The sequence below is a fragment of the Pagrus pagrus genome (assembly GCF_965226575.1).
Source record: "Pagrus pagrus genome assembly, chromosome: 9".
Taxonomy (NCBI): domain Eukaryota; kingdom Metazoa; phylum Chordata; class Actinopteri; order Spariformes; family Sparidae; genus Pagrus; species Pagrus pagrus.
The window spans coordinates 4,576,326-4,603,570 of NC_140193.1; the positions used below are offsets into that span (position 1 = coordinate 4,576,326).

General features: G+C 43.9%; 1 protein-coding gene across 1 annotated transcript; it reads left to right on the forward strand.

Annotated features, from left to right (window-relative positions):
* Window positions 1-26,807, forward strand: hecw2a (HECT, C2 and WW domain containing E3 ubiquitin protein ligase 2a). Its single transcript, XM_084361278.1, has 28 exons — window positions 1-131; window positions 330-424; window positions 1,022-1,088; window positions 1,175-1,344; window positions 1,432-1,571; window positions 1,748-1,848; window positions 1,928-2,784; window positions 3,976-4,276; window positions 4,376-4,468; window positions 4,969-5,119; window positions 5,307-5,413; window positions 5,643-5,767; window positions 5,920-6,105; window positions 6,282-6,416; window positions 7,306-7,408; window positions 7,506-7,602; window positions 7,822-7,905; window positions 8,337-8,419; window positions 8,764-8,884; window positions 8,987-9,100; window positions 9,722-9,874; window positions 11,921-12,019; window positions 13,039-13,168; window positions 13,993-14,139; window positions 16,588-16,702; window positions 18,862-18,947; window positions 19,972-20,084; window positions 22,004-26,807. The coding sequence occupies exons 1-28, from the start codon at window positions 125-127 to the stop codon at window positions 22,113-22,115; spliced, it is 4,092 nt and encodes a 1,363-aa protein (XP_084217404.1). The 5' UTR covers window positions 1-124; the 3' UTR covers window positions 22,116-26,807.
* The last annotated feature ends 438 nt before the right edge of the window (window positions 26,808-27,245 follow it).

Sequence of the window (27,245 nt, forward strand, 5' to 3'; positions counted from 1 at the left end):
GACAGCTCTGTTTTTTTGTTCAGATGAAACCAGTCCGTCCAACGTGTGGGACTGTAAGAACCGAGGGGTGAATGGCACCCAGAAGGGTCAGATCGTCTGGAGGCTGGAGCCCGGGCCCTACTTTATGGAGCGTAAGTCACCAAAATCTGATCCTAAATACTCAAATACTCACACTTTGTGTTGGCGTCCGACCCGAGCCGCCAGCCCAGAGCGTCTGCATTTGATGATCAGTTGTTCCACAGTATAATTTTCAGTTTTCTGGCCGACAATAGGCAGATAATCTCTGCACTGCTTCCACATCCCATAACTCTTTGCTGCTTCCTCTGCAGCCGAGACAAAGATCTGTTTCAAGTACTACCACGGAGTGAGCGGAGCGCTGAGAGCAACGACCCCCTGCATCACCGTGAAGAACCCTGCAGTCCTGGTCTGTTTGCATCGGTTTTATATTTAGACACTCAGAGTCTCAGGTTCAGCTCCATCATTACGGTTAAAATTAGGCATCAGAGGTGAAAATTACACCAAAGAATTATAAATACTTTGGTTTATTTCTGGATTAGCTTTTCTATCCTGGATCTGAGACTCATTCATGCACAATTTTTTTCCTTGTCGATTACCACATTAGATGTTTGTTTTTGTTGTGAGCGCACCAACATGCAGGGCCAAGTTTACTCCATTCAACTTGCTGGAAGTCGTTTTTTATTTGGACAGACATGAATATGAAACAAATGGCTGTCTGGAAATCTCTCTGGAAATGTGTAGAAGTCTCAGAGAAAATGATCAGCAGTCCTGTGAAGTAAACATAATGAAGCCTCGCTGTGGTTCAGGCAGGCACATAAATCAGAGTTTGTACACCCGGGTTTCATACCGTCCTGTTGATTGACGGCCAAATGCTCAATTTATCCCAACATATGGACCTCCTACTGTTAATCCCCAACATCCATATGAATAATGTAACTCTCTCTGCTACTTCAGCGATGAGATTTCAGTCCATTTAGTATTGTTGTCGTCTGTCCTCTCTCAGGTGGAGGGGCTGGCAGAGCAGGTGGGCGTCGAACATCCACGAAAACTGATCAGCTTCACTCTGACGGGTGAGTTGGAATCACTTTCTTGAAGACAAAATTAAAGATAACTGTCTCGTTCTCACAAGCCTGCTGTTGGTGACGCTTTCTTGCAGATCTACGCGCCACAGGCCTGAAGAAGGGAATGTTTTTCAACCCCGACCCGTACCTGAAGATGTCCATCCACCCGGGGAAGAGGAGCGTCTTCCCCATCTTCAGCCACCACGGGCAGGAGCGACGGTCAGCCATCATCGCTAACACCACCAACCCCGTCTGGCATGGAGAGGTGACGACTACTGAAACACTTTGAAACAGTGTATTAGCGGTACACGATTGAGAATGTTTTGACTTCATGTGTTTTGCCTCTCTGCAGAAATACACGTTTGTCGCACTGATGACAGACATCCTGTACATCGAGGTGAAGGACAAGTTTGCAAAAAGTCGACCCATCATCAAACGCTTCCTCGGGCAGCTCACGATCCCTGTGCAGCGGCTTATAGAAAAAATACCAGGGTGGGTGGAAAACATACCGACATAAGTTCACACATCGTGTACTTAATGGATCTACAGTCAGCTACAGCGTTTAGTTTGGTCAGAAGCACAGATTTCATGACTCTCGGAGCCCCTTAGCATCAGAAATGTTGTGCGATTAAATTTGAGGGTTTCTTTCTCGCTGTTTGTCCGTCCAGAATCCAGCCTGTGAGCTTCCCCCTGTGTCGACGCCTGCCAACTGAACACGTCAGCGGCCATTTGCAGTTCAAAGTGGAGCTCACCTCGACCGGGCCGGACGGTAAATCTGACTTTAAATTGTATTTCAAGTATTTGCCACAACTTGTTCCCTGACCACTAAATGTTCCCCGTTGCTGTAGGTGCCTCTCCTGATTCGATCATTGGCATGTCGTCTTTGAACGGAGCTCCGGGGACTCCCTCCGATGATGAGGACCTTCCCCACCATCTTCCAGGAGTGGTCTCCTCGGGCCCGTCTCCTACTGGCTCCCAGGGCTCACAAAGCATGTGGGAAGGCGGCGCCACGGCCTTACCAGATAAGGAACTGCCTCTTGTCGGAGCTCAGGCCAGATTTGTTGGGCCTGCAGGTTTGTCAGGTCATGAGATCCTCCAGAGGTCCCTCATGGAGGGCCTGGATGCTATTGAGGCCCCCAAAGGCCCGGGTGAAAGACCCCTGGGCGCGGCCTCACCTAAACTGCGCTCGAGCTTCCCCACACACACAAGGCTCAGCGCCATGTTGCACATCGATTCAGACGAGGACGAGGAGAGGTCCGGGGCCAATGACATCTCCCCGGTGCCGCTGTCACCGCTGTTGATGAATGGGGAACCTCCAGATGTCACAGAGGAAGAAGACCCGTTTCCTGAGCTGCAGCCGGAGCAGCTGGAGGCCTCGGTGCTGGAGGAGGAGCTCGAGGGGGCATGTGGTGGGACAGAAGACTTGCCCCCGGACGCAGAGGCGGTCCTGGGGATGGGGATGGGGATGGGGGCAGGTCTGGACCTGGACGACATTGAGCCAGACGTCTTCTCTGAGGTGGAGGAGGCTCCTTTCACAGAGGCTGTGTCCCATGCTGCTCCGCCAGAGGGTGGAGAGGTCCATGAAGAAGGTCGAGGGCCTCTCGAAGACCCGTCCTCAGAGATCGACACCTGCTCCATGGCAACAGCCCAGCAGACGGTCGTGTCATCGTCAGAGAGCTGTCCGATCACACTGACCACTGCTGTGGTGAGACTCAACTCTCTGTTTGTGTATCAGTCTAAAGTGTGTCTCTTTAAGGGCTGCAAATAAGGATTAATGTTATCAATCAGTCATCTGACAATATTTTGTATAAAAAATCAATTAATTGTCTGCAAGATAAAATCAGAAAATAGAGAAAGATGATCCCAGAAAACACAAAGATATAAAACAGAAACAAGCAGTAAACTATCACATCTGATGAAACATAAGTAGCTTATGTTTGACATTTTGCTTGATAAGTTACTTAAATGATCAATAATCAAAATAGTTCAAGTTTAATTTAATTTAATTACATTTTTCTTGTGGAAAAATAATTTTATATTTATATTTATTAGCAAAGTTTGTGATTATTGTAATATTTAGCAGGATATCTTTACTTTTACTCAAGTCTGACTTTTGGGCATTTTTTACAACACTGTCGACAGGTTATTGGGTAAAATACAACTTGACATGATGCTCTTTTTTTAGGTATATTGTGTAAAATCTGCTCGTTAAAAGCACAAAACAACCAGACAGCTGTGAGTTGATCACCTGCAGCACTGCCACTAATAAATATTACAATGAGCGGGCTGGTAAACGACATCATCCGCTCGGCTCGTCTGTTTCTGTTTTTGTCTTCTAATAATATTTTGCTGTGGTCAGACGCCATCGTACCGTTTCTTTACCGTCTCTGGCTGAACGTGCAGCCTCGGTCCACTCTGAGTGTCATCACTGTCCCCACAGTGTACACACTGTACTGAGCAGCGGCCTCCGCTGGGTCCTAGCACCAGCTGTGTTCATGTGACACTGCATCATAAAAAATGTACTGCAGCACCGTCGGTCCACGTTCACACAGGGCTGTTAAATAACATGTTCTGCAGCAGTCGGTCTGTCGGAGATAACGTGTACCAGTGAGACTCCTGAGTCGGACCTGGTGATCTGTGTTTCATCAGGTTCTGAGACAAACACTCTCAGACTGTTTCTTTTAGCTGTTACTCCTACGCACCAGCACATTTTTGCATGAAGTCCAAAGTTTCTCCGTTTTCTTTTGTTGCCGTGGTGACGGAGCCGATGCTCCTCACGCTGTGTTGACCGACTTCCTGTAATTCACACATACTTCGTAGCAGTAGGTGTGAATGTGTTTGCATATCAGTGTGTATGTGACTAACATCCCCACCTGTAACGATTATCACTCTGCAGGAAGCGGAGGAGGGAGCGGAGACGGCCATAGACCCGGGGGGAGACGTGGTGTCCCGCACTCCGCCGACCAATCAGGCCGTGGACGACGAAGGAGGCGGGCAAGGCTCCGGCGCCGAGGCCGAAGGAGAAGCTCCTCCGCCCATCGAGCAGGTGGAGTTGGAGGAGATGGGAGCGAGGAGGCTGAGCATGCAGGCTTCAGGGGGCGTGGCCGAAGAACAGGAAGGGGAGGGGGCAAAGCCACAGGAGGAGGCGGGGTCTGCCGATTCAGAGCAGGTCACCACGGAAACAGATGGAGAGGAAGGTAATCAGTGTTTGTCTCGGGACTTTTTTGTTTTTAAGTTTGACCATTTTCTCCACATTAAAACGTTATTTTGGTCTTCTGTTGGTTTGCGGTGCTCAGGATCTCACGTTAACGGTCATCCTGTGCGTTCGCTCCCTTCAGTCCGTCACGACATCCACAGATACCAACGCGTGGACGAGCCGCTGCCTCCCAGTGAGTGTGTGTGTGCATGCACTGTACTGTTTGTCCAGTGTGTAGTTATCTGTGTGTAGCAGCGTGTCTGTGTTTGTTTGTGTGTCCACGTCCTACTGATTGACCAGAACCAAAACCAGTGATGGAGAGTAACTAAGTACATTTACTCAAGTACTCTGTTTTAAATAAAATGTTTGCAAATTTCCATTTTGTTTTGCAGACGTTAGCATGCTAACACTCTATACTATTATGGTTAACATAGTAAACATTAAACCTGCTAAACATTAGCATGTTAACACCTGAATATTAGCATGCTTATGTTAGCATCTGGCTCCTAGCTTGTCTGTAGACTGTTAGCTGTGCTAATGCTGACAAAGACAAATAATGCATGAATACATTTTATCCTAAAATAGGTGATTAACAAAAGATTCATTGTTGTAGACGAGTTCAGAAGTCTGGAGTCGTTTGTTTGTTCCCCCGAGGCGTTAATCACCTTCTGTCAATTATTGATCACCTCTCAGACTGGGAGGCTCGGATCGACAGCCATGGGAGGATCTTCTTCGTGGACCACGTGAACAGAACCACCACATGGCAGCGTCCCACCGGACCTCCGGCCCCGCAGGGCCTGACCCGCTCCAACTCCATCCAGCAGATGGAGCAACTCAACCGCAGGTCCGCTTTACTGTTGTTTATTTGTCTGTTTTACCTTTATTCAAAAAGATTCCTCACTTATCACTTTAATTGACTTTCAGAGAAACTTGTTAAGTAAAAATTTGTATGAAAAAGACGACAATCGTTGCTAAAATAGTGTAAAACTGGACTTTCTCTTCACTAACTTCATCTTTACTGTGGATCACAGGTACCAGAGCATCAGGAGGACGATAACCAACAGTGACCGGGCGGAGGAAGCGCCGGTCGACCTGCTCCCTGAACCAGAAAGTGATCTGATGCCTCACTCCATCTCTGGTTAGTGTCAATAGACCCAAAAACAGACAAATTACAGGTTTCATTCACAGGAACAATTCAGTGACTCACCTCTCGAGGATGATTCATCTCTTGAAATGCTTGTTTACACACAAAGCTCTCACCACAGTCTTTTATATCACTGACACTGAATGCTTGATATGTCATTTAGAGTCGAGTTTTCGTGAGCTGAGCTGTTCCCATTAGTGTGACTGGTTGTTTTTCTTTGCAGAATACAGACGAGACAGTGCGGTCGCTCACTCCAGCGGGCGGTCGCGTCTCTCCCTGCTGCTCCAGTCGCCCAGCGCCAAGTTCCTGTGCAGCCCCGACTTCTTCACCGTGCTGCATTCAAACCCCGTCAGTACAAACAGCTTTCACCTCTGTTACACACTTCTGTCCACATACAAACAGACACACTGTACTGTCCTCCATCTTGAGTGAATGAAAAATGAAAATACTGTCCTCTCGTCCCTTTCTGATGACATCACCTCTCTCCCCTCTCCACCCAGAGTGCCTACCGCATGTTTACGAGCAACACCTGCCTGAAGCACATGATCAGTAAGGTGCGTCGGGACGCTCATTACTTCGAGCGCTACCAGCACAACCGCGACCTCGTCACCTTCCTCAACATGTTCTCCAACAAGCAGCTGGAGCTTCCCCGGGGCTGGGAGATGAAGCACGACCACACTGGGAAGGTGTGTGTATGTGTGACCCCCTAACTTCTGACATTTGACCTGGGATTACCCCAAAACCTGAGCTCACGTGTCCCCAGGACCGTGATCTCTGCTCAGTCTTTTTTATAATCTTTACTCTCAGTGTGAACGTCTGTTTCTGTCCCTGCCTGACTGTGTTTTTCCATCTCAATCCTCAGCCTTTCTTCGTGGATCACAACTGCCGCTCCACGACCTTCATTGACCCCCGGCTGCCCCTCCAGAGCTCTCGCTCCACCGGGCTGCTGGCCCACCGCCAGCACCTGAGCCGCCAGCGCAGCCACAGTGCCGGGGAGGTGAGAGACTAGCCGCCACTGCACCACATGTCACCCGGAGTCAACTTGAAGCTAGCAGAGACACTGTAATGTTTAGAGAGGCCAGATTTAAAGGGAAAAAATGCTTCTTGAGATTCTGCACTGTGGACACAGGCAGGGTCACAATGACATCATTGCTACTTGAAATGCAAGTCAGCTGCAGGAAGTTAATGCAGTTCAATTTACCAACTGTGATATTTTACTTCCTTTAGTGCAAAGAGACATCAAGTCATTTAACAACCTAGTCGCCAAAGTATATGTCGGCAATATACATGTCTGCAAACCACAGATATGTGGAAAGATCAAGTTTCTTTAGATTCAGTTTTTTAATTTTATGTTGTGACGGCACAATGTTTATCGTCTGGTTAGGTGCAGGTACAAAAACCACTCGTTTAGGGTTTGGAAGAAGTCATGTTTTGGCTTTTGTTGCATCAAACAGAGCTGGAGCCATCCTGACATCTTGCTTTTTTTTGTTTTCACAAACCCGAATGGAAATTGGAAGTTGGTGTTGAGACACATATTCGATGAACGATAGTGGTGTTTAGCTCGCTGACGAGCATATTGTTCTTCCTTTGAGAACCGATCCAATACCTGAACGAGTTCTGATCAGATACCAGTGCATTAAAAATATAATATACGTATTATACAAATGTACGTTTATAGATATTGCTCCTTACTAAATTGAACAGACTTTAATGAAATGGCAGCTTGGGAAACTGTGAACTCATGTGGAAAACATAAGAAACATAAGAAATAAGACATTTGTAGTCATCGTGGGGAACATACAGGTCAGTGTTGGCCGATGACCGGTGGGTAAATCGGTGTCAGAACTAGGATGCGACCTGATCCGTAGTGCCTCCTCTCGTCACAGGTGGTGGACGACTCTCGCCAAACCAACCCGCCCGTCATGCCCCGCCCCTCCAGCACCTTCAGCGGCTCCACTCGGAGTCAGTACCAAGACGTGGTTCCTGTGGGTGAGTCAGGCTGATGTACACGCGTACACAAAGAGACATGAGCTGTAAACAATCACAGACACGCAGATATAAAATCCTCTCTCCCGATTCTCTCCAGCCTACAATGACAAGATAGTGGCGTTTCTACGGCAACCCAACATCGTTGAGATCCTGCAGGAGAGGCAGCCCGAGCTCGCCAGGAACCACTCGCTCAAGTATGTCTGTGATTACCCTCCTCTGTCCTCCTTCTGTCTTCTTCTCTCTTCCTCTCAAGCCTTACTCGCCTCCATTACCACCACCACCACCATCATCATCATCATCATCATCATCAGTCACCCTGAACACACAGTTAACCTTTAATCCTAATGGATTGAGTCAGTGTACCCCCTGACGGGTTTCTGTGTGTGTGTGTGTGTGTGTGTGTGTGTGTGCAGGGAGAAGGTGCAGTTTATTCGCACTGAGGGAGTCAATGGGCTGGCTCGTCTCTCCAGCGACGCTGACCTCGTCATGCTGCTAAGGTGAGTCCTGTGCATGTGTGTGTGTGTGTGTGTGTGTGTGAGTGTCACAGGCTGATTAATGGTCACTATCCAACAGGCCGCACCACGTCCATGAATACAAGTCTAATTCCCATTTTATCCACTGATGATAATGCTAAACTAAAGTAATCCATCACTACTTCTACTCCAGAACATCTCAGAGGAAATATCTGTCGTCCACTTACATTTTGTTTGATGACTTTAGTATCTTTACAAGTTATAATTCTTCACTACGTGTTGCCAAACTTGTCAGTTTTGAATGTTCCTGATGAACGGAGGGATGAAGTGTTTGTTTGTTTGTTTGTTTGTAGAGATAATTCTCCTTCTAACGTTAAATAAACTCTTTTTAAAACCCTCTTGGATTAGCTGGAAAAGTGCATCGTCACAGAGCTGTTTTTCTCTCTCGTCTCCAGCTTATTTGAGGAGGAGGTGATGTCATACGTTCCACCATTACTCCACCCGAGTTACAGCATCTCGTCTCCGCAGAGCTCCCCTGGTCAGTCTCCGTCTCCGTGGTGACACAGACGCAGTTTATTGCCACGATGCACCTTCTCTCTCTCTCTCCTCTTTATTAAATTCTTACCTGTGTTATTAAATTTCACCCTGACGTTTGTTTACATCGTCTCACTAAATAAAAGAAGCAATTTCATATATAACACAGGTTGATGTTGACATAAAACTCACATACATCAGACGTACTTTAAGGGGAGACACGACACATTTGGCTCTTTTTCTTCCATGTCATGTCTTCTTTCAGACTCGTTACTGCGTGTCCAACTTTTATTGTCTGTTTTCTCCATATTATTCTTTCTTCTTGTCCCTCTTTGATTTATATCTCAGGCACCCAGCGAGCCAACGCCCGGGCTCCTGCTCCCTACAAGAGAGATTTTGAGGCTAAACTGAGGAACTTCTATCGAAAGCTGGAGACCAAGGGTTACGGACAGGGACCGGGGAAAGTCAAGTAGGTTCAACTCCAATAAAAAATGTAGAATAATAATAGATAATAATAATAACTCTCAGCTGGATTTGACACTGTAGTCACTGTGTTTTTATGTGCTCTCAGGCTCATCATACGCAGGGATCACCTCCTGGAGGACGCCTTCAACCAGATCATGTGTTACTCCCGTAAAGACCTGCAGAGGAGTAAACTCTACGTCAGCTTCGTGGGCGAGGACGGGTGAGAAAGACTCATCTCAGTCCAAATTCATCTTCTTATCATGATTTAGTCAGAGAAGTTTTGCTGGGCATTCGTTACATTAAAGGAACAGTTTACCACAAAATGATACTAAGTGATACTCTAACTTAGCTCATTCGTTTTCGCTCACTTCCTGTAGCACACGGTGCATTCGGTCCGTCTGAAATCTGTCGCATAAGTTTGATTTTTCAGCGGACTCGAGACATGTTTCAAGGCTCACACCAAAAACAATCTATATAGATTAATAGCACGACAGGTACGAGGAAACGTGTGTGTTTTTGATTTTGGGGTCAAATGTCCCTTTACGTTTTAAACTGTGCAGTTACACACAGATCTGATAACATCCCAGTAAATCTACAGTCCTCTAGTCGATGAGCAGCTGGAGGAAGTGGGTGTGAGAAGGACTACTACTAAAGAGTATTAATAGTAGATCTATGTAAACAAACATCACAGATGATTGACAGCGTCTACGCCGGGTTTTTGTAGATGGTAGAATGAGTCACACGATATCCTTTGTTGTCAGATAATTGTATCATCTTGTGTCTCCAGTGCTGATGATTGTGTTGTAGTTGCAGAAGAGTCACTGATTCATTCTCCCTGCAGGCTGGACTACAGCGGACCCTCCAGAGAGTTTTTCTTCCTCGTCTCCAGAGAGCTCTTCAACCCGTACTACGGCCTGTTTGAGTATTCAGCCAATGACACGTACACCGTCCAGATCAGCCCCATGTCTGCCTTCGTGGACAACCACCACGAATGGTAAGTCTATCTGTCGACCGTCTGTTTCTGGGAGTCAGTGTGTCGCTCTGCCGACGGTACAGTGTTCATGTTGTCTGCTCCGCACTGATGCCAGAATAGAAGTCGTTTGCGGGGTGCTGTGTGGGAATCTGGATCAGCTATTTGTCAGTCGTGCCTCATTGACACTGGTTTGTTGGACGGATGCATGGTTGGATGATGGATGATCAGACTGATGAAAAGCAGGCCAGACAAGAAAATCACAGTATCAGAGGCTGGATGGAGACGATAGCAACATGAAGTCTGCAGGGTTTTTTGTTGTCATGCTGGATAAACATGACACATCAGACTGAGGAATGTCAAGTCCATATTTATGTTCTTGAAGAGACGATCTTTCTCACGTTGGACCCTGTTCAGACCTGGTATGAACATGTGTCTCGAGTGACCTCTTGTAATCATATATCACTTCCCCACTCTATATGCAAATAAACATATAAATCAGTGGGACAGACACAATGTTTTTTATACAAAGAAAGAAAGAACTTCATTTTTATTATATGCCGAATTTACAAGAAGGCCCAAGTTGTTAAGAATTTGTTGTAGACAATGTTTCACAAAGTTTATAAAGTTTCCCCTAGCTTAACAACTCACAAAATCGCACAATTTTCAAAGGGAGTCTGGTGACTTTTTCAGCCGGCGACAAAGAATTGGTTGCTGTTTACTGTATTTGTAAAATGCGACATGCTCTCCATCAATAAAATGTCTTCTCTCATAAATTTAGCGTGAATACTAAACTGCTAAATGTTGGCAGGTAAGACTATTAACGCAGAAACAGGCAGGCTGATAGAGCCATGCTGTGAGAAACTGACACTTCTTACAAAGAAAGAAACAACTTAATGTGTTGCTTTTAATGCTGAATTTACAAGAAGGCATGAATAATTAAGGATTTGTCAGAGACAGCGTTTTACAAAGTTTATAAAGTTTCTTCAGATGCAACAACTCGCAAAATTGCACAATTTCTTAAGGGAGTCTGGGGGCTTTCTCCACGGGGAACAAATAAGTCGCCTTTATTGATTACTGTTAACTGCCTTTGTAAAATTTGACTGCCAATAAAATTGTGTCTTCTTTCATAAATGTTGTATAAATGGTGAAATCAGTAGAAACAGCTGCGAAACTTTGGCATTGAAGATGCACTTTAGACACAGAGGCAGACTGCTGCGACAACCAGACACTTTATCCAAGGAAAGAAACAACTTAATGTTCTGTATTTAATGCCGAATCTGCAAGAAGGCCTTAATAATTCAAAATTTGTCAGAGACAGGGTTTCACAAAGTTTATAAATTTTATCATATTCAACAACTCATAAAATTGCACGATTTCTAAAGGGAGTCTGGGGATCTTGTGGTTACTAGTTCAATGATTGGATCGGTTGAAACACAGTGTGTTTATAGACATCTGCTGCTGACATTGGCAGGTTAAGAGAGCCATGGCCAGCTTCTTCTTCTTCTTCTTCTTCTTCTTCTTCTTCTTCTTCTTGTGTTCACACCTGTACACTTGTGATCGGATCGCTCATGAGGGATGTTGATACCAGGTCTGAACAGAGCCTTAGAGTATTTCTCAAGACAGACAGAACAGAGAGTCATCTTTAAAGTGTGAGCTGGGTGTGAAGCTGCACAGCTCCTCGTCTTCCCTGTTGGTTCAGTTGGTCTCTGTGCTTCGGTCTCCAGCTCTGTTCTGACTCAGTTTATTGTTCTCACTGTGAATCCTGGGAGGATTTTATTTATTGTCTCAGACAGTGTCACCATCTGGTGCATCCTCAGTTGGAAACTGATCTTCAAATTTCACTTAAGCCTCTTAAATGTGACATGAAGCACGACAACATGTAGGCCCAGGCCCGAGAAACCTCCTCAATGTTTATGTATCTGCGGAAAGAAGATTTAAAATCTGTCGACATCTTAAAGAGTAAACCTGCTCAATCTGGTGCTCACAGCGCTCGATGTAAAAAGTTATTTAAAGGGGCTAATAAATCCAGCGAAGCCTGTATTCACCCGTTTCCTGTCTTGTGTCCAGGTTTCGTTTCAGTGGGCGTATCCTGGGCCTGGCTCTGGTCCATCAGTACCTGCTGGATGCCTTCTTCACCAGACCTTTCTACAAGGGGCTTCTTCGCATGCAAGTCCCTCCGCCTTCCTCCCTCTTACTTCCCATCCATACCAGCACTTCCAGTCAGATCCCCCTCCCTACCTCCAAGAGACTGCTGAGAATACGAGTGTTTCAGTCAGATCCTCTCAGCCAGCAGCTGGCTGGGTTTCCCATCAGTCGGAGCAGCGTCCTTATTAATAGCTTTGTCCAAACAAGCTCAAACTCTGCCAAATGTCTGCACTAAGGACAGATGTTTATGCGATAATAAAAGCTCCTAACCTTCCCAGCAACAGGGAGCTTTTTTTGGCTGCAACATTATCGTGCAGACAATTTATCAAACAAACAGAAATGTATTCTAAATTCTAATAACAAGCACGTCAGATACTTCATGCAGCCGGACAGCAAAGTGATGCATTTTGATTTCCTGTCATGGTGCAGTGCAAAAAACTTTTCATGATGCAGATTCACCAAAATATAAAGAAACACAAGCTTAGCTACAGTTATAAACAGCTAACATATCATCTTCATAGCAGCCCTATACAGTATACCGATGCCTCAAGGAGCAAAAAAACTAGAAAAAGTGTTAAATGACACTCTCCTGTATTCATTCAAACACTGATATCTGTGGTGAGCTTCACATCTGTAGAAAAACAGGCAAAAAAATCCAAATAATTTCACATTTTTACAACTGTTTTCTGTAAATGATTTCCTTAACTTTAGGACAATATGGTCAAAGATGTCATATTGACATTTAAGTTGTCAACACATGTTTTGAGAAAGATGTAAGAACATGTTGACTATTCCCCAGTTTACTTTTATTTATTATCTGTGTGTCTCAGGGTTTTTTTTCTGATACATACTGAATTTAAGCAAACATATCATCTTGTCATGCATCTCTCTGTGTTATAGTTTACTACCTTTAGCTTTCTTCATTGAAAGCTATCTCACACTGGCATTTAACCTTTGAACTCCCCCCTTATAATCAGCCGTGGTTTATGAGTAGGGCGACCCATCGATACCTCGTTGACCCCTCTGCCTGCTCTCTGCAGCCCCTGTGACCTGAGTGACCTGGAGTTCCTGGACGAGGAGTTCCACCAGAGTCTGCAGTGGATGAAGGACAACGACATCGAGGACATGCTGGACCTCACCTTCACCGTCAATGAGGAGGTCTTCGGACAGGTGTGTGACTGTAGCCTGGTTAACTGTGTGACTGCAGCCTGGTTAAATATGTTACTGCAGCCTGGTTAAATTTGTGACTGCAGCCTGGTTAAATGTGTGACTGCAGCCTGGTTTAATCTGTAGCCTGATTAAATTTGTGACTGCAGGCTGGTTTAATCTGTAGTCTGATTAAATTTGTGACTGCAACCTGGTTTAATCCGTAGCCTGATTAAATTTGTGACTGCAGACTGGTTAAATCTCTAGCCTGAATACATTTATGACTGCAGCCTGCCAAAATTGTGACCTCAGCCTTGTTAAATGCATGATTGCAGCCTGGTTAAATTTGTGACTGCAGCAGCCTGGTTTTATGTGTGACTGCAGCCTGGTTAAATTTGTGATTGCAGCCTGTTTAAATTTGTGATGCAGCCTGGTTTTATATGTGACTGCAGCCTCGTAAAATTTGTGACTGTAGCCTTGTTAAATTCGTGACTGCAGCCTGGTTGTATTTGTGATGCAGCCCGGTTGAATCTGTAGCCTGGTTAAATTTGCGACTGCAGCCTGTTTACATTTGTGACTTTAGCCTGGTTTTATTTGTAACTGCAACCTGTTTAAATTTGTGATGCAGCCTGCTTAAATGTGTGCCTACAGCCTGGTTAAATTTGTGATGCAGCCTGTTTAAATTTGTGACTGCAGCTTTGTTAAATTTGCGACTGCAGCCTGGTAACAGTTGAGATGCAGCCTGTTTAAATTTGTGATGCAGCCTGGTAACATTTGAGATGCAGCCTGGTTAATGTGGGACTGTACACTCAGATGTAAGTTTTCCCTGCCTGTGTGTGATCCTGCAGATCACAGAGCGAGAGCTGAAGCCGGGCGGGGCTGGTATCCCCGTGTCAGAGAAGAACAAGAAGGAGTACATCGAGCGAATGGTGAAGTGGCGTATAGAGCGAGGAGTGGCCCAGCAGACGGAGAGCCTGGTCCGAGGCTTCTACGAGGTACAGCACTGAACGTCGGCGTATTAATGAGGATCTGAGTCACTCTTGAAAAGGCAATAAGTAAGATTTTTCCTCTTAAGAGCACAAACTGGCTGAAATATACTCTGTGATCAGTGACGCAGTGTGGCTGCGTCATTGCATCAGGTGCTGAGATTTTCCTGTTTTTTAACTCAAGACCCCACGAGCCTCCTTCCACCCACACTCCCACTGACATCTGGCATTTTCAGCTTTGAGCAAAAGGCTAAAAACAGTTGTGATGAAGCCAAAGAGAAAATGACAAAGCAGCATTTTAGTGAAGTCCATCATGACTCATCGCTCTTCATCAGACATCTGGGTTCGATCTTTGCTCTTTCTGCTCGTCAGAGCCGGCCTGTCATGATGATTATCGACTTATCGTCAGCGTCGGGTCACAGCGGATAAGATGTGATCAGGATTGTCTAATCAAAAGACAAAACATGAGTAAATAATCGACCCAGATTACATGTAATGAGATTATAGTTACACTATATTAATAACACTTTTAAGATTAAGCAACTTTTTATCATCATAACAAATTCTCTGTTAACTGATGAAAAGTGCGTCTGATGTTCAGGGTTTCTAAGACGAGATCATGGAGAATTTATTACAGCACATGTCCCACATGTTGTACAATACACACATACACCTGTAGTTTGTACTTGTACTGTTAGTAGTACTCGTTGTAGAGCCAGACTGATGTTTGATTTTTGAGGGCAATGCTTGTACCGATATTAGGACGTGAAAAACTTTTATATATACAATATGTTCATAAAATGGTAACAGAGGAAGAATTATTTACAGTTTAACAATAAACTTTATTGTCTTTTTAATATACACACGGATACCGATAAATCTGAGCGGCCAATATCAGCTGATAATATCAGCCGTGTATCACACCTAGACCTACAAAAAAGCCTCTTGGTACCACGATCTAAACCCAACTGGAGGTTGGCCATTTTGAATTTAGTGCTCATTTCTGGCGATTTGCACACGTTGTACTTTAACAAAGTTTTTCTAGAGCTTTAATTCATTCAGGATTTTTTAATTATTTTCCAATTCCAGTACTTGATTATTAATGTTTATGCTCTTTGAAAGGGTGAACCATCATTATGCTGTTATATTATTATTATATCAGTGGCATAAAATGATCTTAGAATGATATTATATATTAATATTGTTTATTGCTGTCAAATCAAGTTTATCTCATGTCATCCTCGCTCTCTCTCATCCCATTTCCTGTCATCTCTAAGCTGTCCTATCAAAATAAGACCATAAAAGGCCAAAAAAAACAAAGAGATTACATCAAACACAGGAAATCCCAAATAAAAACTCAAGAATTTAAGTAAAACACAGGAAAAGATCAAATCATAACACAAAAGGCATGATGTAAAATGACACAATAAAACACAAAAACCATTAAAAAGCAACAAATAGATGAATTAAAATGGCTAGATGCTGTAGAGTACTGAGTAATACCTATTATGTGCTTGACTCCAGTTAATCAGCGGTATGTTCAGTATTTATTTTCACAGCAGAGTGTTTGGGTTTTGTGCGCTGGTCAGCTCAGGACACGTTCCTGCCGAGCGTGCCTGCAGAGGTCTGTTCAAACTCCGAGTAACGACAGATAAACATGTTTGTATTCGTCTGAAATATTTGTACGGGCGAGAACTCATTCCAGTTTATAACCGCGAGAAGATGGATGCTGACACCGGCCCTCCCTGCTGTGGAGGCTCAGCATGACAGAGTGAAGCAGGAGTGGACTGTAATCTGGGCCCGCTGCTCAGATTCTGCTTTTATTTCTTCATACCTGGTACAAAAGCCCAACACCTTGTTTAACTCGCTCACCTGGCAGGACGACAGATCGCTGGGCTACGTGTGAGTTTACAGGCCAAATCCAACATTTACAGTCAAACAAACCGATGAAGACTTTTCCCACAATGATGTTTATTCTCAGGATCAGCAGACAGATTCAGCCTCATCCCTCGATAATTTTGTTAGTCGGCTAATTAACTCGTTCATTCAGGAGTCAAACATATTATTTCCTCAGTGTTTCCTGTGATAATGAGATCGATCACGAGTTATTTATGTCATTATCACAGAATAATTAATGCTCTCTGTTTTCTGGAGATCTTGAGGAACAAGCTCTGTTTCAACATGTTTGACTGAGGGCGTCAGTAGCAGAGATTCAAGCTGACAACCTACTTAGCTCAAATTAAAACAAGGTGTTTTGTTTTGTAACGTGTTTAAAGTGCATTGTTTTAACTCATCTACGGTCAGACGTCTGGAATGTAAACGTCCAGCCCCTTCTCTTTATTTCAAATCTGTGGCTCTCCTAATAAAGTATCTGATGCAGTAACTCCCTCCAACAATCAGCCGTACTCGTACTGTATGTGACACCGTGTGTTAAATCTGTTTGTCCGTGTTTCCCAGGTGGTGGACGTGCGGCTGGTGTCTGTGTTCGATGCCAGGGAGCTGGAGCTGGTGATTGCAGGCACTGCAGAGATCGACCTGGCAGACTGGAGGAACAACACCGAGTACAGAGGAGGTGCGTAAAGCTGCAGGGAGGCAATGAGGCAACGGAGCGGAGATGAAAAGCGTTCACGGCACGCTGACGGCAACGTGAGGAAACTAGCAAAGTCAAATGGAAAACACAGCTGACATATTCATCCACAAGCTGCGCGTGTGTGCATCCGTTAACTCTCGGAGGGATTTCCAAGTTTTTCTCCTCAACCGGTCGGAGGATTAAACCCAGAAATCTGCCTGACTTCTCGGGAGATGTAGAAAATTTGAATGACAAATGTAAGATAGCTAATTTCACACCGGCTCGTTCGGCTACATCCCTCAAGATCCACCGAACGTGGCGGCGTCGCATGTCGGGTCCGTCACAGCTCAACAGCGAGGTTTGAGAAGTAAAAGTCACATTAATGTTCTGAATGGAGGATGTTGATCATCAGACATGATGTCGTGAAGATGATTTCTACAGCTCTCATGTTTCTGTGAGAGGAACACAAACTGCTTTGTCACAAAACACATCCATGAAGTTTGGTTCAGTAATGAATTTATTAAACGTCATTCTGAGAATATGATCAACTCTGCTGGCTCATTCTGTCACTTCTGAAGTTTGGAGATAATCCTCCTTCTTCATTACTCAATTTCCTTTCTTTAGAGCAGCAGATCCACTGGCAGCTCAACAGCCCCACAGCGTAACACTACCAGCACCATGCTTGACAGGAGTTTGACGGCCAAACAACTCAACTTTTGTTTCATCTGACCACAGAGTTTCCCTCCAGAAGGTTTTTTCTTTGTCCGTTCGATCAGCAGCAAACTTCAGTTGAGCTTTAAGCTGCTCTGATCCAGCAGAGTTGGTCACATTTTCAGACATTTACTGAACCAAACTTCATGAATGTTTGTAGACAACACAGACTTACCACAAGCTTTGAGATTGTGAATCGATGGTATTTCCTCCTGTAGAAGCCACAAGTTTGTGTGATATCAGTCGATTTTTAAGAAAAACATTGTTATTCACAGCGTCATGGAGAAGAACGACAATATCCACGATCCTAAAGTGTGACAGCGACAATTGGTGCCAAAGGAAAAGGCCGTCTGACAACGTAAAGCACCAAAAATGTTCAAAATATAGTGCACACTTAAACGGATATGTATATTTTAGGTAGGTTTATAAGTACCTCATCCAACCCCTACTATCACTTTAAAGAGACAGGCACTAAAACGGAGCATTCACAGGGTGAGTTGTGTTTGTTTTGCACATTAAAGCATGTAAACATTTGCTAATAAACACCAAAAATACAAATATGAACCTGATATGGGACCTTTAAGACCAGTAACGTGCAGCCACAGAGGATCTGTTCCCACACTGATCATAAATGAGCTCCAACTTTCTAATCAGTGAGCTTGTTAACACAAAAAAATGTCAGCAATAACAAGTCGAACAGCGTGAGAAATTTGGCTGCTGAGGAACAGATGGAGCGCTTCTGAAAAGCTTCCAGTTCACATTGAAACTGTGACGGAGACGTGATGTTCCAACAGAACCAGGACGTGAGAGAGCTGCAGCTCTAGTGGACGGATTTCAGTCCAAAGTCTGAAGTTTGTTCCTGTCAGATTCAGACGAGAGGCTTGAATCCTTTAAAATAAAACCAGTCGATTCAAGTCGGGTTTCTTCCAGTATATCTAAAAAGGTGAACATGTGTACCACTGATATTACTTTAACTCCTTCCTGCACGATAAAAAAATGAATCTTCAGTCCGAGAAACCATTTCATTATCTGAAATGTGCCGTATTATGAGCCCTTGAAAACTTTGGGGAGTTGTTTTGTATTACATTATATTAATACACATTGTGTTCAGTAGCAGCATGAAGGCTCCTGTGTCCAAACCATTTACAAGAGATCACATTAAAAGCCTTTTCAAGGGTCGGGCCAATGCAGTTGAAGAGCGGCCAGCAGCAGCAAAGAGACAAGAGAGAACTCAAAGTGACGTTTGGGCCGTGACTCAGTGTGAAGCCCTTTTAATAGAGGAATCGACAGAACGGCTGCAGACATTAAACATTAAACAGCAGAGCCCATTCAAAAAAAAAAAGGAGGAGGAGACAGTGAGAGGAAGAGCCCTGAGGAGCAGGCGACACGGTGGGCCTCGCTTTGTTATTCATCTGACTCATGCACCATCATCCTGTGTCATCTCCCCGCAGGTTACCATGACAACCACATAGTGATTCGCTGGTTCTGGGCGGCTGTGGAGCGGTTCAACAATGAGCAGAGGCTCCGGCTGCTGCAGGTACGGAGGCACGTGGGGGACCGCATGCACGCGGGCCGCCCTCGTGTGGAGGCTCGGGGGAACAGCAGGCCACTGCAGAGACACACCGAGGACTGCAGGAGGATTTTATACTTTAGTCTTTAATGTCTCTAGATTAAAGAGCTGGGAGACAAGATTTATGTTTTTTATTAAAGTTAGAAAATACTCAGATAAAAGTTGTTTTTTGAGTCTCGACCAAAAACTGTTGTAGGACCGGTCGGCCCCCAAGAGCTCTTAAAATGTCACATGACAGGTTGATAAATATATATTTTTTTGTGTGTTGTATATTATATGAGTGGTAAATCATGCAAAAGCAAAAAAATATATTTTGTTATTACTTTAACGGACTACTGGTTTATTCATTTCCATTCCTCCCAGTTAATTTTAATGTCATTATTTAAGTTTATATTTAATTTATTTCATATCGTTGTATATTATTTTTTTTAACATTTGCATTTCACTTAAATTTGACATACTTAACATTTATGATTTTATGTAGGAAACAATTTATTTGTAGTTTCTGCACATTTCATACTAAAATAGTTACCTTGTTTACAGTACAGTGGTTTATTTTGTTACTTTCCAGCTCACCAGTAAGTCATGATAATGGTCGTGTTAGATGTAAAATGGACAAATGATGGATAATATATAGTTAATATTGATGGTGCTGAGGTGGGTGGTGATTCTGCTTAGGGACCCATAAATCTTTGGGCCGGCTCTGTCCGAATGCGACCCAGAGCATTATTATTATTATTTGACTTGTTGGGAATGAGACTCAAAAATCAACTTTTCTACAAATAGCACCTTTAAGTGAGACACAGACAGAAGACATAAAGCCCAAAACATCAAACTTGACCAGCATTTTAAAACATTTAGTTTTCACCTGTATTGTCTCCTCTTAAAAAAAAATATCTAAAAAGTTTTCAGGATGCTGCTTTCATACTTCTCCTGACTTTATTGTCCTTCTTCTTCTTCTTCTTCTTCTTCTTCTTCTTCTTCTTCCTAGTTCGTGACAGGCACCTCCAGTATTCCCTACGAGGGCTTCGCCTCTCTACGGGGCAGTAATGGACCCCGCAGGTTCTGTGTGGAGAAGTGGGGGAAAATCACCTCCTTACCCAGGTAAGATGTCGCCTTCAGGGACTGTAGGAAATGATTTTCTTGATGAGATACAATAATCCTTTTACCGAAAGCGGAGGGGATAGCAAATAGTGAGCGTCAGTTAAAAACAGTAATAATAAATGAGTAGAAAATATAAAAAATATAAGTAGAGAGCAGTAAGAAGAATATAAATAGGAAATAAAAACTTGAGCTATGTTTTTATATCATAAGTGAATAAACAAGCTGCTCTCAGAGGAAAATGAGGTCCCAGAACACTGTGTGAAGCTAGAAAGGTGGCAGGGTCCGCCACATATAAACAAAGTGAAACAGTATGAAGTTGTGTTGTTCTTTAAGGTCAGTTTGTTAATTCAGTCATGAAAATGAAGAGAGTTGTTTATTATTAGGGCCCGAGCAGGGAACCTGCAAGGACCCTATTGTTTTTGTAGTGATCATTTTTTGTCTGTGTGTGACCAATTGACTCAAAATCAGTGTGGGATCATGTAACTACACTGGCTGCATGAGATACACCTCTTGTTTTTACAATTTAACATCTTTTCATATTTTTTATTAATTTTTTTTTTTTTTTATCTGTAAATATTAGCATGTTAGCTCAATAGCTTCCAGGTCATGTGACCAATTGACTCAAAATCATGTTGGGATCATGTAACTACACTGGCTGCATGAGATACACCTCTTGTTTTTACATTTTACATCTGTTCATAATTTTTATAAATTTTTATTAGCAAATATTAGCATTTTAGCTCAATAGCTTCCAGGTCATGGCCCGTAGCTCATTACACATGAGTACGTTAATTCGATGCCACAACTGCCCTCATGTGAGTTTGTTTCATTTCTATGGCTCGTACTTTATTTCACTAGTCCTACAGATTTAACGGGACAGACTTCACACTCACTAAATATCATCTTCAGACCTTGATGATGACACCTTGTCAAAAGCTTTTGCCTCCGATATACATATGTATCATGACCAGACGCACAAAATACCCCTCGGCACCGAAACCCTCAGTCCAACAGGAATTTCGAATTTCGGCACGCATAAGTATCGTGACCAAACGCACAAAAAAGCCTCTTGGACCCACAACCTCAGTCCAACGGGAAGTTTGCCATTTTGGTTCAAAGTTGAGATGTTGCCGCCATTTCCACCCATTTCCATGGCTCGTACTTTAATTAACTTGCCCTACAGATTTAACGCCACAGACTTCACAGTCACTAAGACTCATCCTCATACCTTGATGATGAAGAGTTGTAAAAAGCTTTCGCCTACGTTATTCCTGGTGGGCATGACAGTCTGAACTTTCAATGCTTGGCCACTGTACGAGCCATGTCAATGTGTGGTGTGTGTTGGACACAAACTGTCCACTAGGTGGCTACGTTGTGTTGTGGGTCAGCCTGATATCAATCAATCAGACGTCATTTATATCGCACATTTAATACAAATACAATGTAGCACAAAGAGCTTCACACAATAAAAGCAAGCACAACAAAACAGAAGTGAAACCAAAAGACACACACACACTTTCTCTCACACATAACACATACATGCATTTCTGACAGAAGCTTACTGAGGCGCTATCTTTCGCTCAGCTATGTGCTGTGACGACAAACATCATCCAATTTACATGACATTCACAGGCTGTTTTCTCCTAATCATACATTACAACATGACATATGATTGATGGGTGAGCTCTCGGGCCACATACAGTAGTGGACAGACTTGCCCTCTGCGTCTGCCCTCCGACGGCGCCTCGGCCCGACGTACGTGGGGGGGCGAGGGCCCGTTCATCGCTGCTTGCAGCTTTAATTTAGTTTGTTTCTCTTCTGACTAAAATGTCTTCCTAAAACTACAGATTGCTCCTTTAAGACATCACCTCTCACAGGTGAGTCAGGTTGATGACCTCTGTCTCTCTGTGTCTCCTCAGGGCTCACACTTGCTTTAATCGCCTGGACCTCCCTCCTTACCCGTCCTTCTCCATGCTCTACGAGAAGCTGGTGACCGCCGTCGAGGAAACAAGCACGTTCGGTTTGGAGTGACCTCATCTCGGGCGCGACTCGGGTAGAAGAGAAGCACCTGGAGGTCCACCTTTCTCACTTCGGAGAGACAGGGAAAACAAAACTAATATCCTCAAAAGGCAACTAACCCCCCTCGTGGAAAAACTCTGCTGTTTTTTTTCGACCGGCTTCTCGTCACTTCAGCTCGCAGGCTCTCGCTCCGATTCTCCGCCTCTCTGTCGTCAAAGCGAACACCTTCTGGAGGAGAGGCGGCGAATCGGAGGACGGTTTGAAAAAGCTGTACAGTTTCTTGTTTTCATGGTTGTTCATCGAGCCACATGTGTGCTTTATCTCTTCAGTTGATGGCCTTGTTTACTGGATTTCTAGCACCTCCTCCTCCTCCTCCTCCTCCTCCTCCTCTTCCTCCTCCAACCTGCACCTCAGAGACAGCTGCTCTTGAACCACGACGCTCCCTCCTCCCTCTCTGGACCTCTAAACTGTGTCCTCTCTGCACTGGGGCTGCAACGTTATGAACTATAATACACACACACACATGAATCACCTTTGCACAGAACACACACACGAACATGAGACATTTTGTTTTTATCGACGGTGCAGACCAGTGTTTCCCCTCAGACTTTTTTTTATCAGCATAGAAAGATGAGACATTTTAGACTTAAAGCTGGATGTTGGCTGGTCCTCCTTACCTGTACGAGAGCTGGGGAAACACTCGTGTGCACGAAACACACATGAAACACACACAAATAGCGTAAAAACAAGTTGTTTTGAGACTGAGAATACACGTACTTTCACAGTGTTGATTCCTGAAAAAGGCTGAAAAGTGAGTCACAAATGAATAGTGACAGTTATGGACGGTGTGCTGGTCGGGACTGTTACCTTCAATACTGCGACATCAGAGCGGTTACATGACCACGAGAGGCTCAGACTACATGCATATCCTCGACAAGGACACCCTGACAACACGACGCTCTGGGTGCACTTTCTTACAGCACTCGCTCCGGTATACAGACGCACTGACGGGCTCACTTCAGTCAAACAGAAGTGCACGGCCTCTCAAACTGTTTCCACACATACATCATGAGTAATAGATGCATTTCCTCACACAGACAGATGCTCATAAATATGACACACGACGTCCTCCTCACTGATGTAATCGCCTCCCACCCTCTTGAAAGTGATGAATGTACCAAATAAGTGACTGAATGTATGAACCCTCGAGCAACTCCGTTCGGCCGAAGAGGAAACACAGAGCGGAGGGAAAAGGAAGTCGAACGTGACGACGGTTGCTCGAGGAGCGAGGACGACGCGATGAAGACTCGAGCCCCGGTGTCGACCCGGTGCCTGGTCAGGGTGCAGCGGTGGGATCTTTTTTAGTGCCTCTTGGGTTTTCCTGACCATGAAGTGAAGTTTCATGAGGGAAGCTGTTTTAATTTCCCCCAGATCAAATGTCTCACAAATCAAAGATGGTGGAAGTTAAGGAGCTGCGGTTTAAAGGAACAGTTCATCCAAATGTGAAAACTGTGAAAAAAAATGGAAAGTCAGGTGACGTTTCGTAAGTCCGCGAAACATTTCTGGAGCTTCACAGAAAAACCGTGTTGCGGCATTCTCCTAAACAACTGAAGTAGATGAGGAGTTGTTTTAAAACGTAGAGTGCATACCTCCGCCAAGGCCCAACAGCCCCCTTTTATACTCACTCACAGATACCAGCAACTAAATACACCTGATTTTTGCATTATTCTCTGAGAAATTAACATAAAGGTTGTTGTTTTTTAAAAACTACAGTATCTCACAATGTTATAGGAAGTGAGAAAAATACCTGGATCCGCCCCTTTATCTGGATCCACGCTAAAAGTTAATGGGGTCTATTCTGGGCTGAGACACATCCTCCATCCAAGTTTCGTGGAAATCCGTTTTGTAGTTTTTGTGTAATCCTGCTGACAAACCAACCAACTGACAAACTTACAAGGGTGAAAACATAAAATGGCTTCACACAGCTCATCCAGCGTAATCCAAGTTTCAGGACACTCCAAGATCCCAAACTGATTTGAAAAGATGTTATTTACTTTTTTAAGCGGAGATCTTCACTGTAGCTGCTAAGCCAAGTCTGAAGTGGGTGCACAAGCTCAACCGCACGTCGAGGGTGTAAATAATGAGCTGTATGGAGCCATTTTGTGTTTGTTTGTTTTTTGTTTTTTTCAGTTCTGTTTGTTATGTTTTAAAACAAGTCCCCAGCTACTTCTGTTGATAAGGAGAACTAATGCAGTGCTGTTCAAAACCGGCTGTTCGGTCCAGATGATCTGGTGACGTGAGGCGTTTACAGATCCAGTCTTTAATCCAGACTCATCGGGATGCCACAGTAATATCAAACATATTTGATAGTTATGATTTAAATTAAATTACATCCATACTTTCCAACCGGACCACAGCAACCAATGAGAGAGGCATCCCTGAGCAGCTGACAGTGCTGCTAATCAACAGTAAACATTCTAGCCCTTGAGGCTAACGTTAGCTAGCATACTACTGTTGACAGAAACGTAAAATCTCCCCTCTAGTTTTCACTGAAGTGTAGAAACAATGTGTTGAGCGCGTCTCCCCAATCATCCAGACTCATTCAACCTTCTTCTGTTGGTTTCTTCTCACTTCTTTCTACAGCAAATGAGATCACGTGTCACGCTGCCGTCACAGGTGGTGCACACACATTAACTGTAGTGTGTGATACCATCATTTTCAAATCTTGTTGTGTGTGCAAGTTTAAAATCTGTGGAGTTTATGCGTTTGACATAACCCGATTTCAAAATCAGTTTAAAAGTCCTGTAGTTTGAGCCCAGTTTCAGTCTGTAGAGCCATGAAGCTGAGTGCTGAAGCCAAGCAACAACTGCTGTTCGCTCGTTATGAATGCACGAGTGTCCAAATTGCACCGAATTCAACACTTCCTTGGGTCCTCAGCAACAAACCTGCCAAATGTGAAGTAGATCGGATAAACGTTTCTGCAGATATGTGAAGAACAGACAGACAGAGAGAGATTCCTTCCTTCATTTATAGTTCGATGTTGTGACGCTGTTTTTGCTGTGAAGCTCCAGAAATGTTTTGTGGACTACGAAACGTCTCCCCGTCATCACCAGGATGAGGAGATGATGAGTGAACTTTCATTTTTTGGGTGAGCTTCTCTTTTAAATTTCCCCAAACTAGATATCACCACAAGGGGGCAGTAAGGTGTGCTGAAAGCAAAGAAGCAGTGATTGTCTCCTTTTCTGAATGACCTGAGGAGGTGTGATGATGATGATGATGATGATGATGATGATGATGATGATGATGATGACGATCAGGAAGCAGCACCGGCCTGTAAGGCTGTCTGGATATCGTACTTTAGAAACTTTTTGGCGTACACGTCCATGCAGGACAATAGTTTTGTCTTGAAAGCATGTGATTAAAAACATTAACTCTTAAGTGCACGACCCAAACCACTCTCACTCACACACACACACACACACACACACATACACACACACAGACACACACACAGACACACAGACAGACACACAAACATACTCGTTTTCTATGGGGTGCATGCAAGATTACACCTACTGTACAGAGTCCTGTTGGAGCTAGACCACAGGGGCTGGAATAGAGCTAGAGAGCCCCACATGTGATCAACATGTGGAGGCAGACTTTCGTATCCCAGCCCCCCCCCTCCCAGTCCAATACTGCATGCGGGATCTTTCCCGGTCAGCTCTGTGAGCTGTGCTGGGAGCAGAGACCCCTAGATGGCGTTGTGTTATAGCTCGATATTGCATGCTGAAATAGTGCAACACACTGTCCTTACTAGCTTTTTTTGCATGAGGATATCGCTATCCATTGAGAAAAAAGGGGTGAGGGAGCTGGTTAAGTTGTGTCACTTGAGGCATGCGGCCTTATGCTTACCTGGCACTGTCATACCTTGAGTGTGAAGCTCATGGGAACAGGGTGTAGGGAATAGGTGCTCTAGCCACTTAGTTTTTAGCTCTGGGAATGGACACGGTGTGAATGCAGTAGTTTGATTTCTCTATGACAGTGTAACGGCGAGTATCTCGGCAGCATGTTTCAAAAAAACGTTACTTTCACATGTGCGTGTCTGCCTATCTTAGTAATAGGTCGATGGTTATGGTTCATTGCTCATGAGTCAGTGGTGAATCAATAGGGCTGTTTTGATTTTGTGAAACGTGAGAGCACATGTACGTGTACCATGTGTGCGGTCCTGTTTGTCTCTTTGTATATAAATGTATATGTATGTCTGTCCTGTTGTGTGTATAAATATATATTTTGCACCGAATGTACCAAAGGTTTGGGGCTTGCAAAGTCAACCATTAGGCCTGCTCTCTCTATTTCAGTCTAACAAACACATCCCACTCCAGAACATCACCTCATGTTTGCTTGACGGGCAGATTTTGTGGCATGGGCAACAACAACAACAACAAGAACAACGCTTCACGTTAGGGTAAACACTCACTCGGTCAGTTTTTCATATATCGAGGCTTTTCTGCTGCAGATCACTGGTAAGATTGATCACTCGCTTCACATCCAGATGAAGACAGTCGCACCTCTCGTCTTTCCTCGTACATTTCTGACAGGACCCGGCTCCGGTTTTCAGAATTCCACTCTATGCAAAGCTCCTGTATGTGTGTCTCCATTTCACCCCGATGATTGTAATAAAAGAGAACAAATGGAAAATTTGGATTAATGACACATGAGCCTTATTTATCTTTTGTACCAGTCGTATGAGTAAATATCAAAATGTATTATCTTCACATTATAAAACACAGTTCATTAAGACACATTGTTAACCTTTTCCAGCCAAATGTCAAAAAAGGGAAAGAAAATTAGTGTCTCTAAATAAGTAGAAACACTAAAGACAATATGGGAAAAATATACTTTAAAAACTAATATAGTTTTTTGAGGCTTACAGATGATAATAAATGTACCTGTGCACAGCAGGCTGATTTATATGGAGGCTCATTTCTGCCAGGAAAATAAAAACTAGATTAAATGTTAGAAATGACAAAAATATAAATACATAAAACAAACTAAACTATGATAACAACATACTAAGTGAAACATCAAAAAATATGAGAAACAATGCCAAGATTATAAAATAGGAAGTAAAGAAGCATGGGA

Excerpts from the sequence above, each read along its gene's own strand:
- hecw2a (XM_084361278.1), top strand. Across the intron at positions 5,120-5,306 it reads ATGGAGCAACTCAACCGCAG|GTACCAGAGCATCAGGAGGA; the intron begins GTCCGCTTTACT and ends TGTGGATCACAG. Across the intron at positions 9,101-9,721 it reads AGCTTCGTGGGCGAGGACGG|GCTGGACTACAGCGGACCCT; the intron begins GTGAGAAAGACT and ends TTCTCCCTGCAG.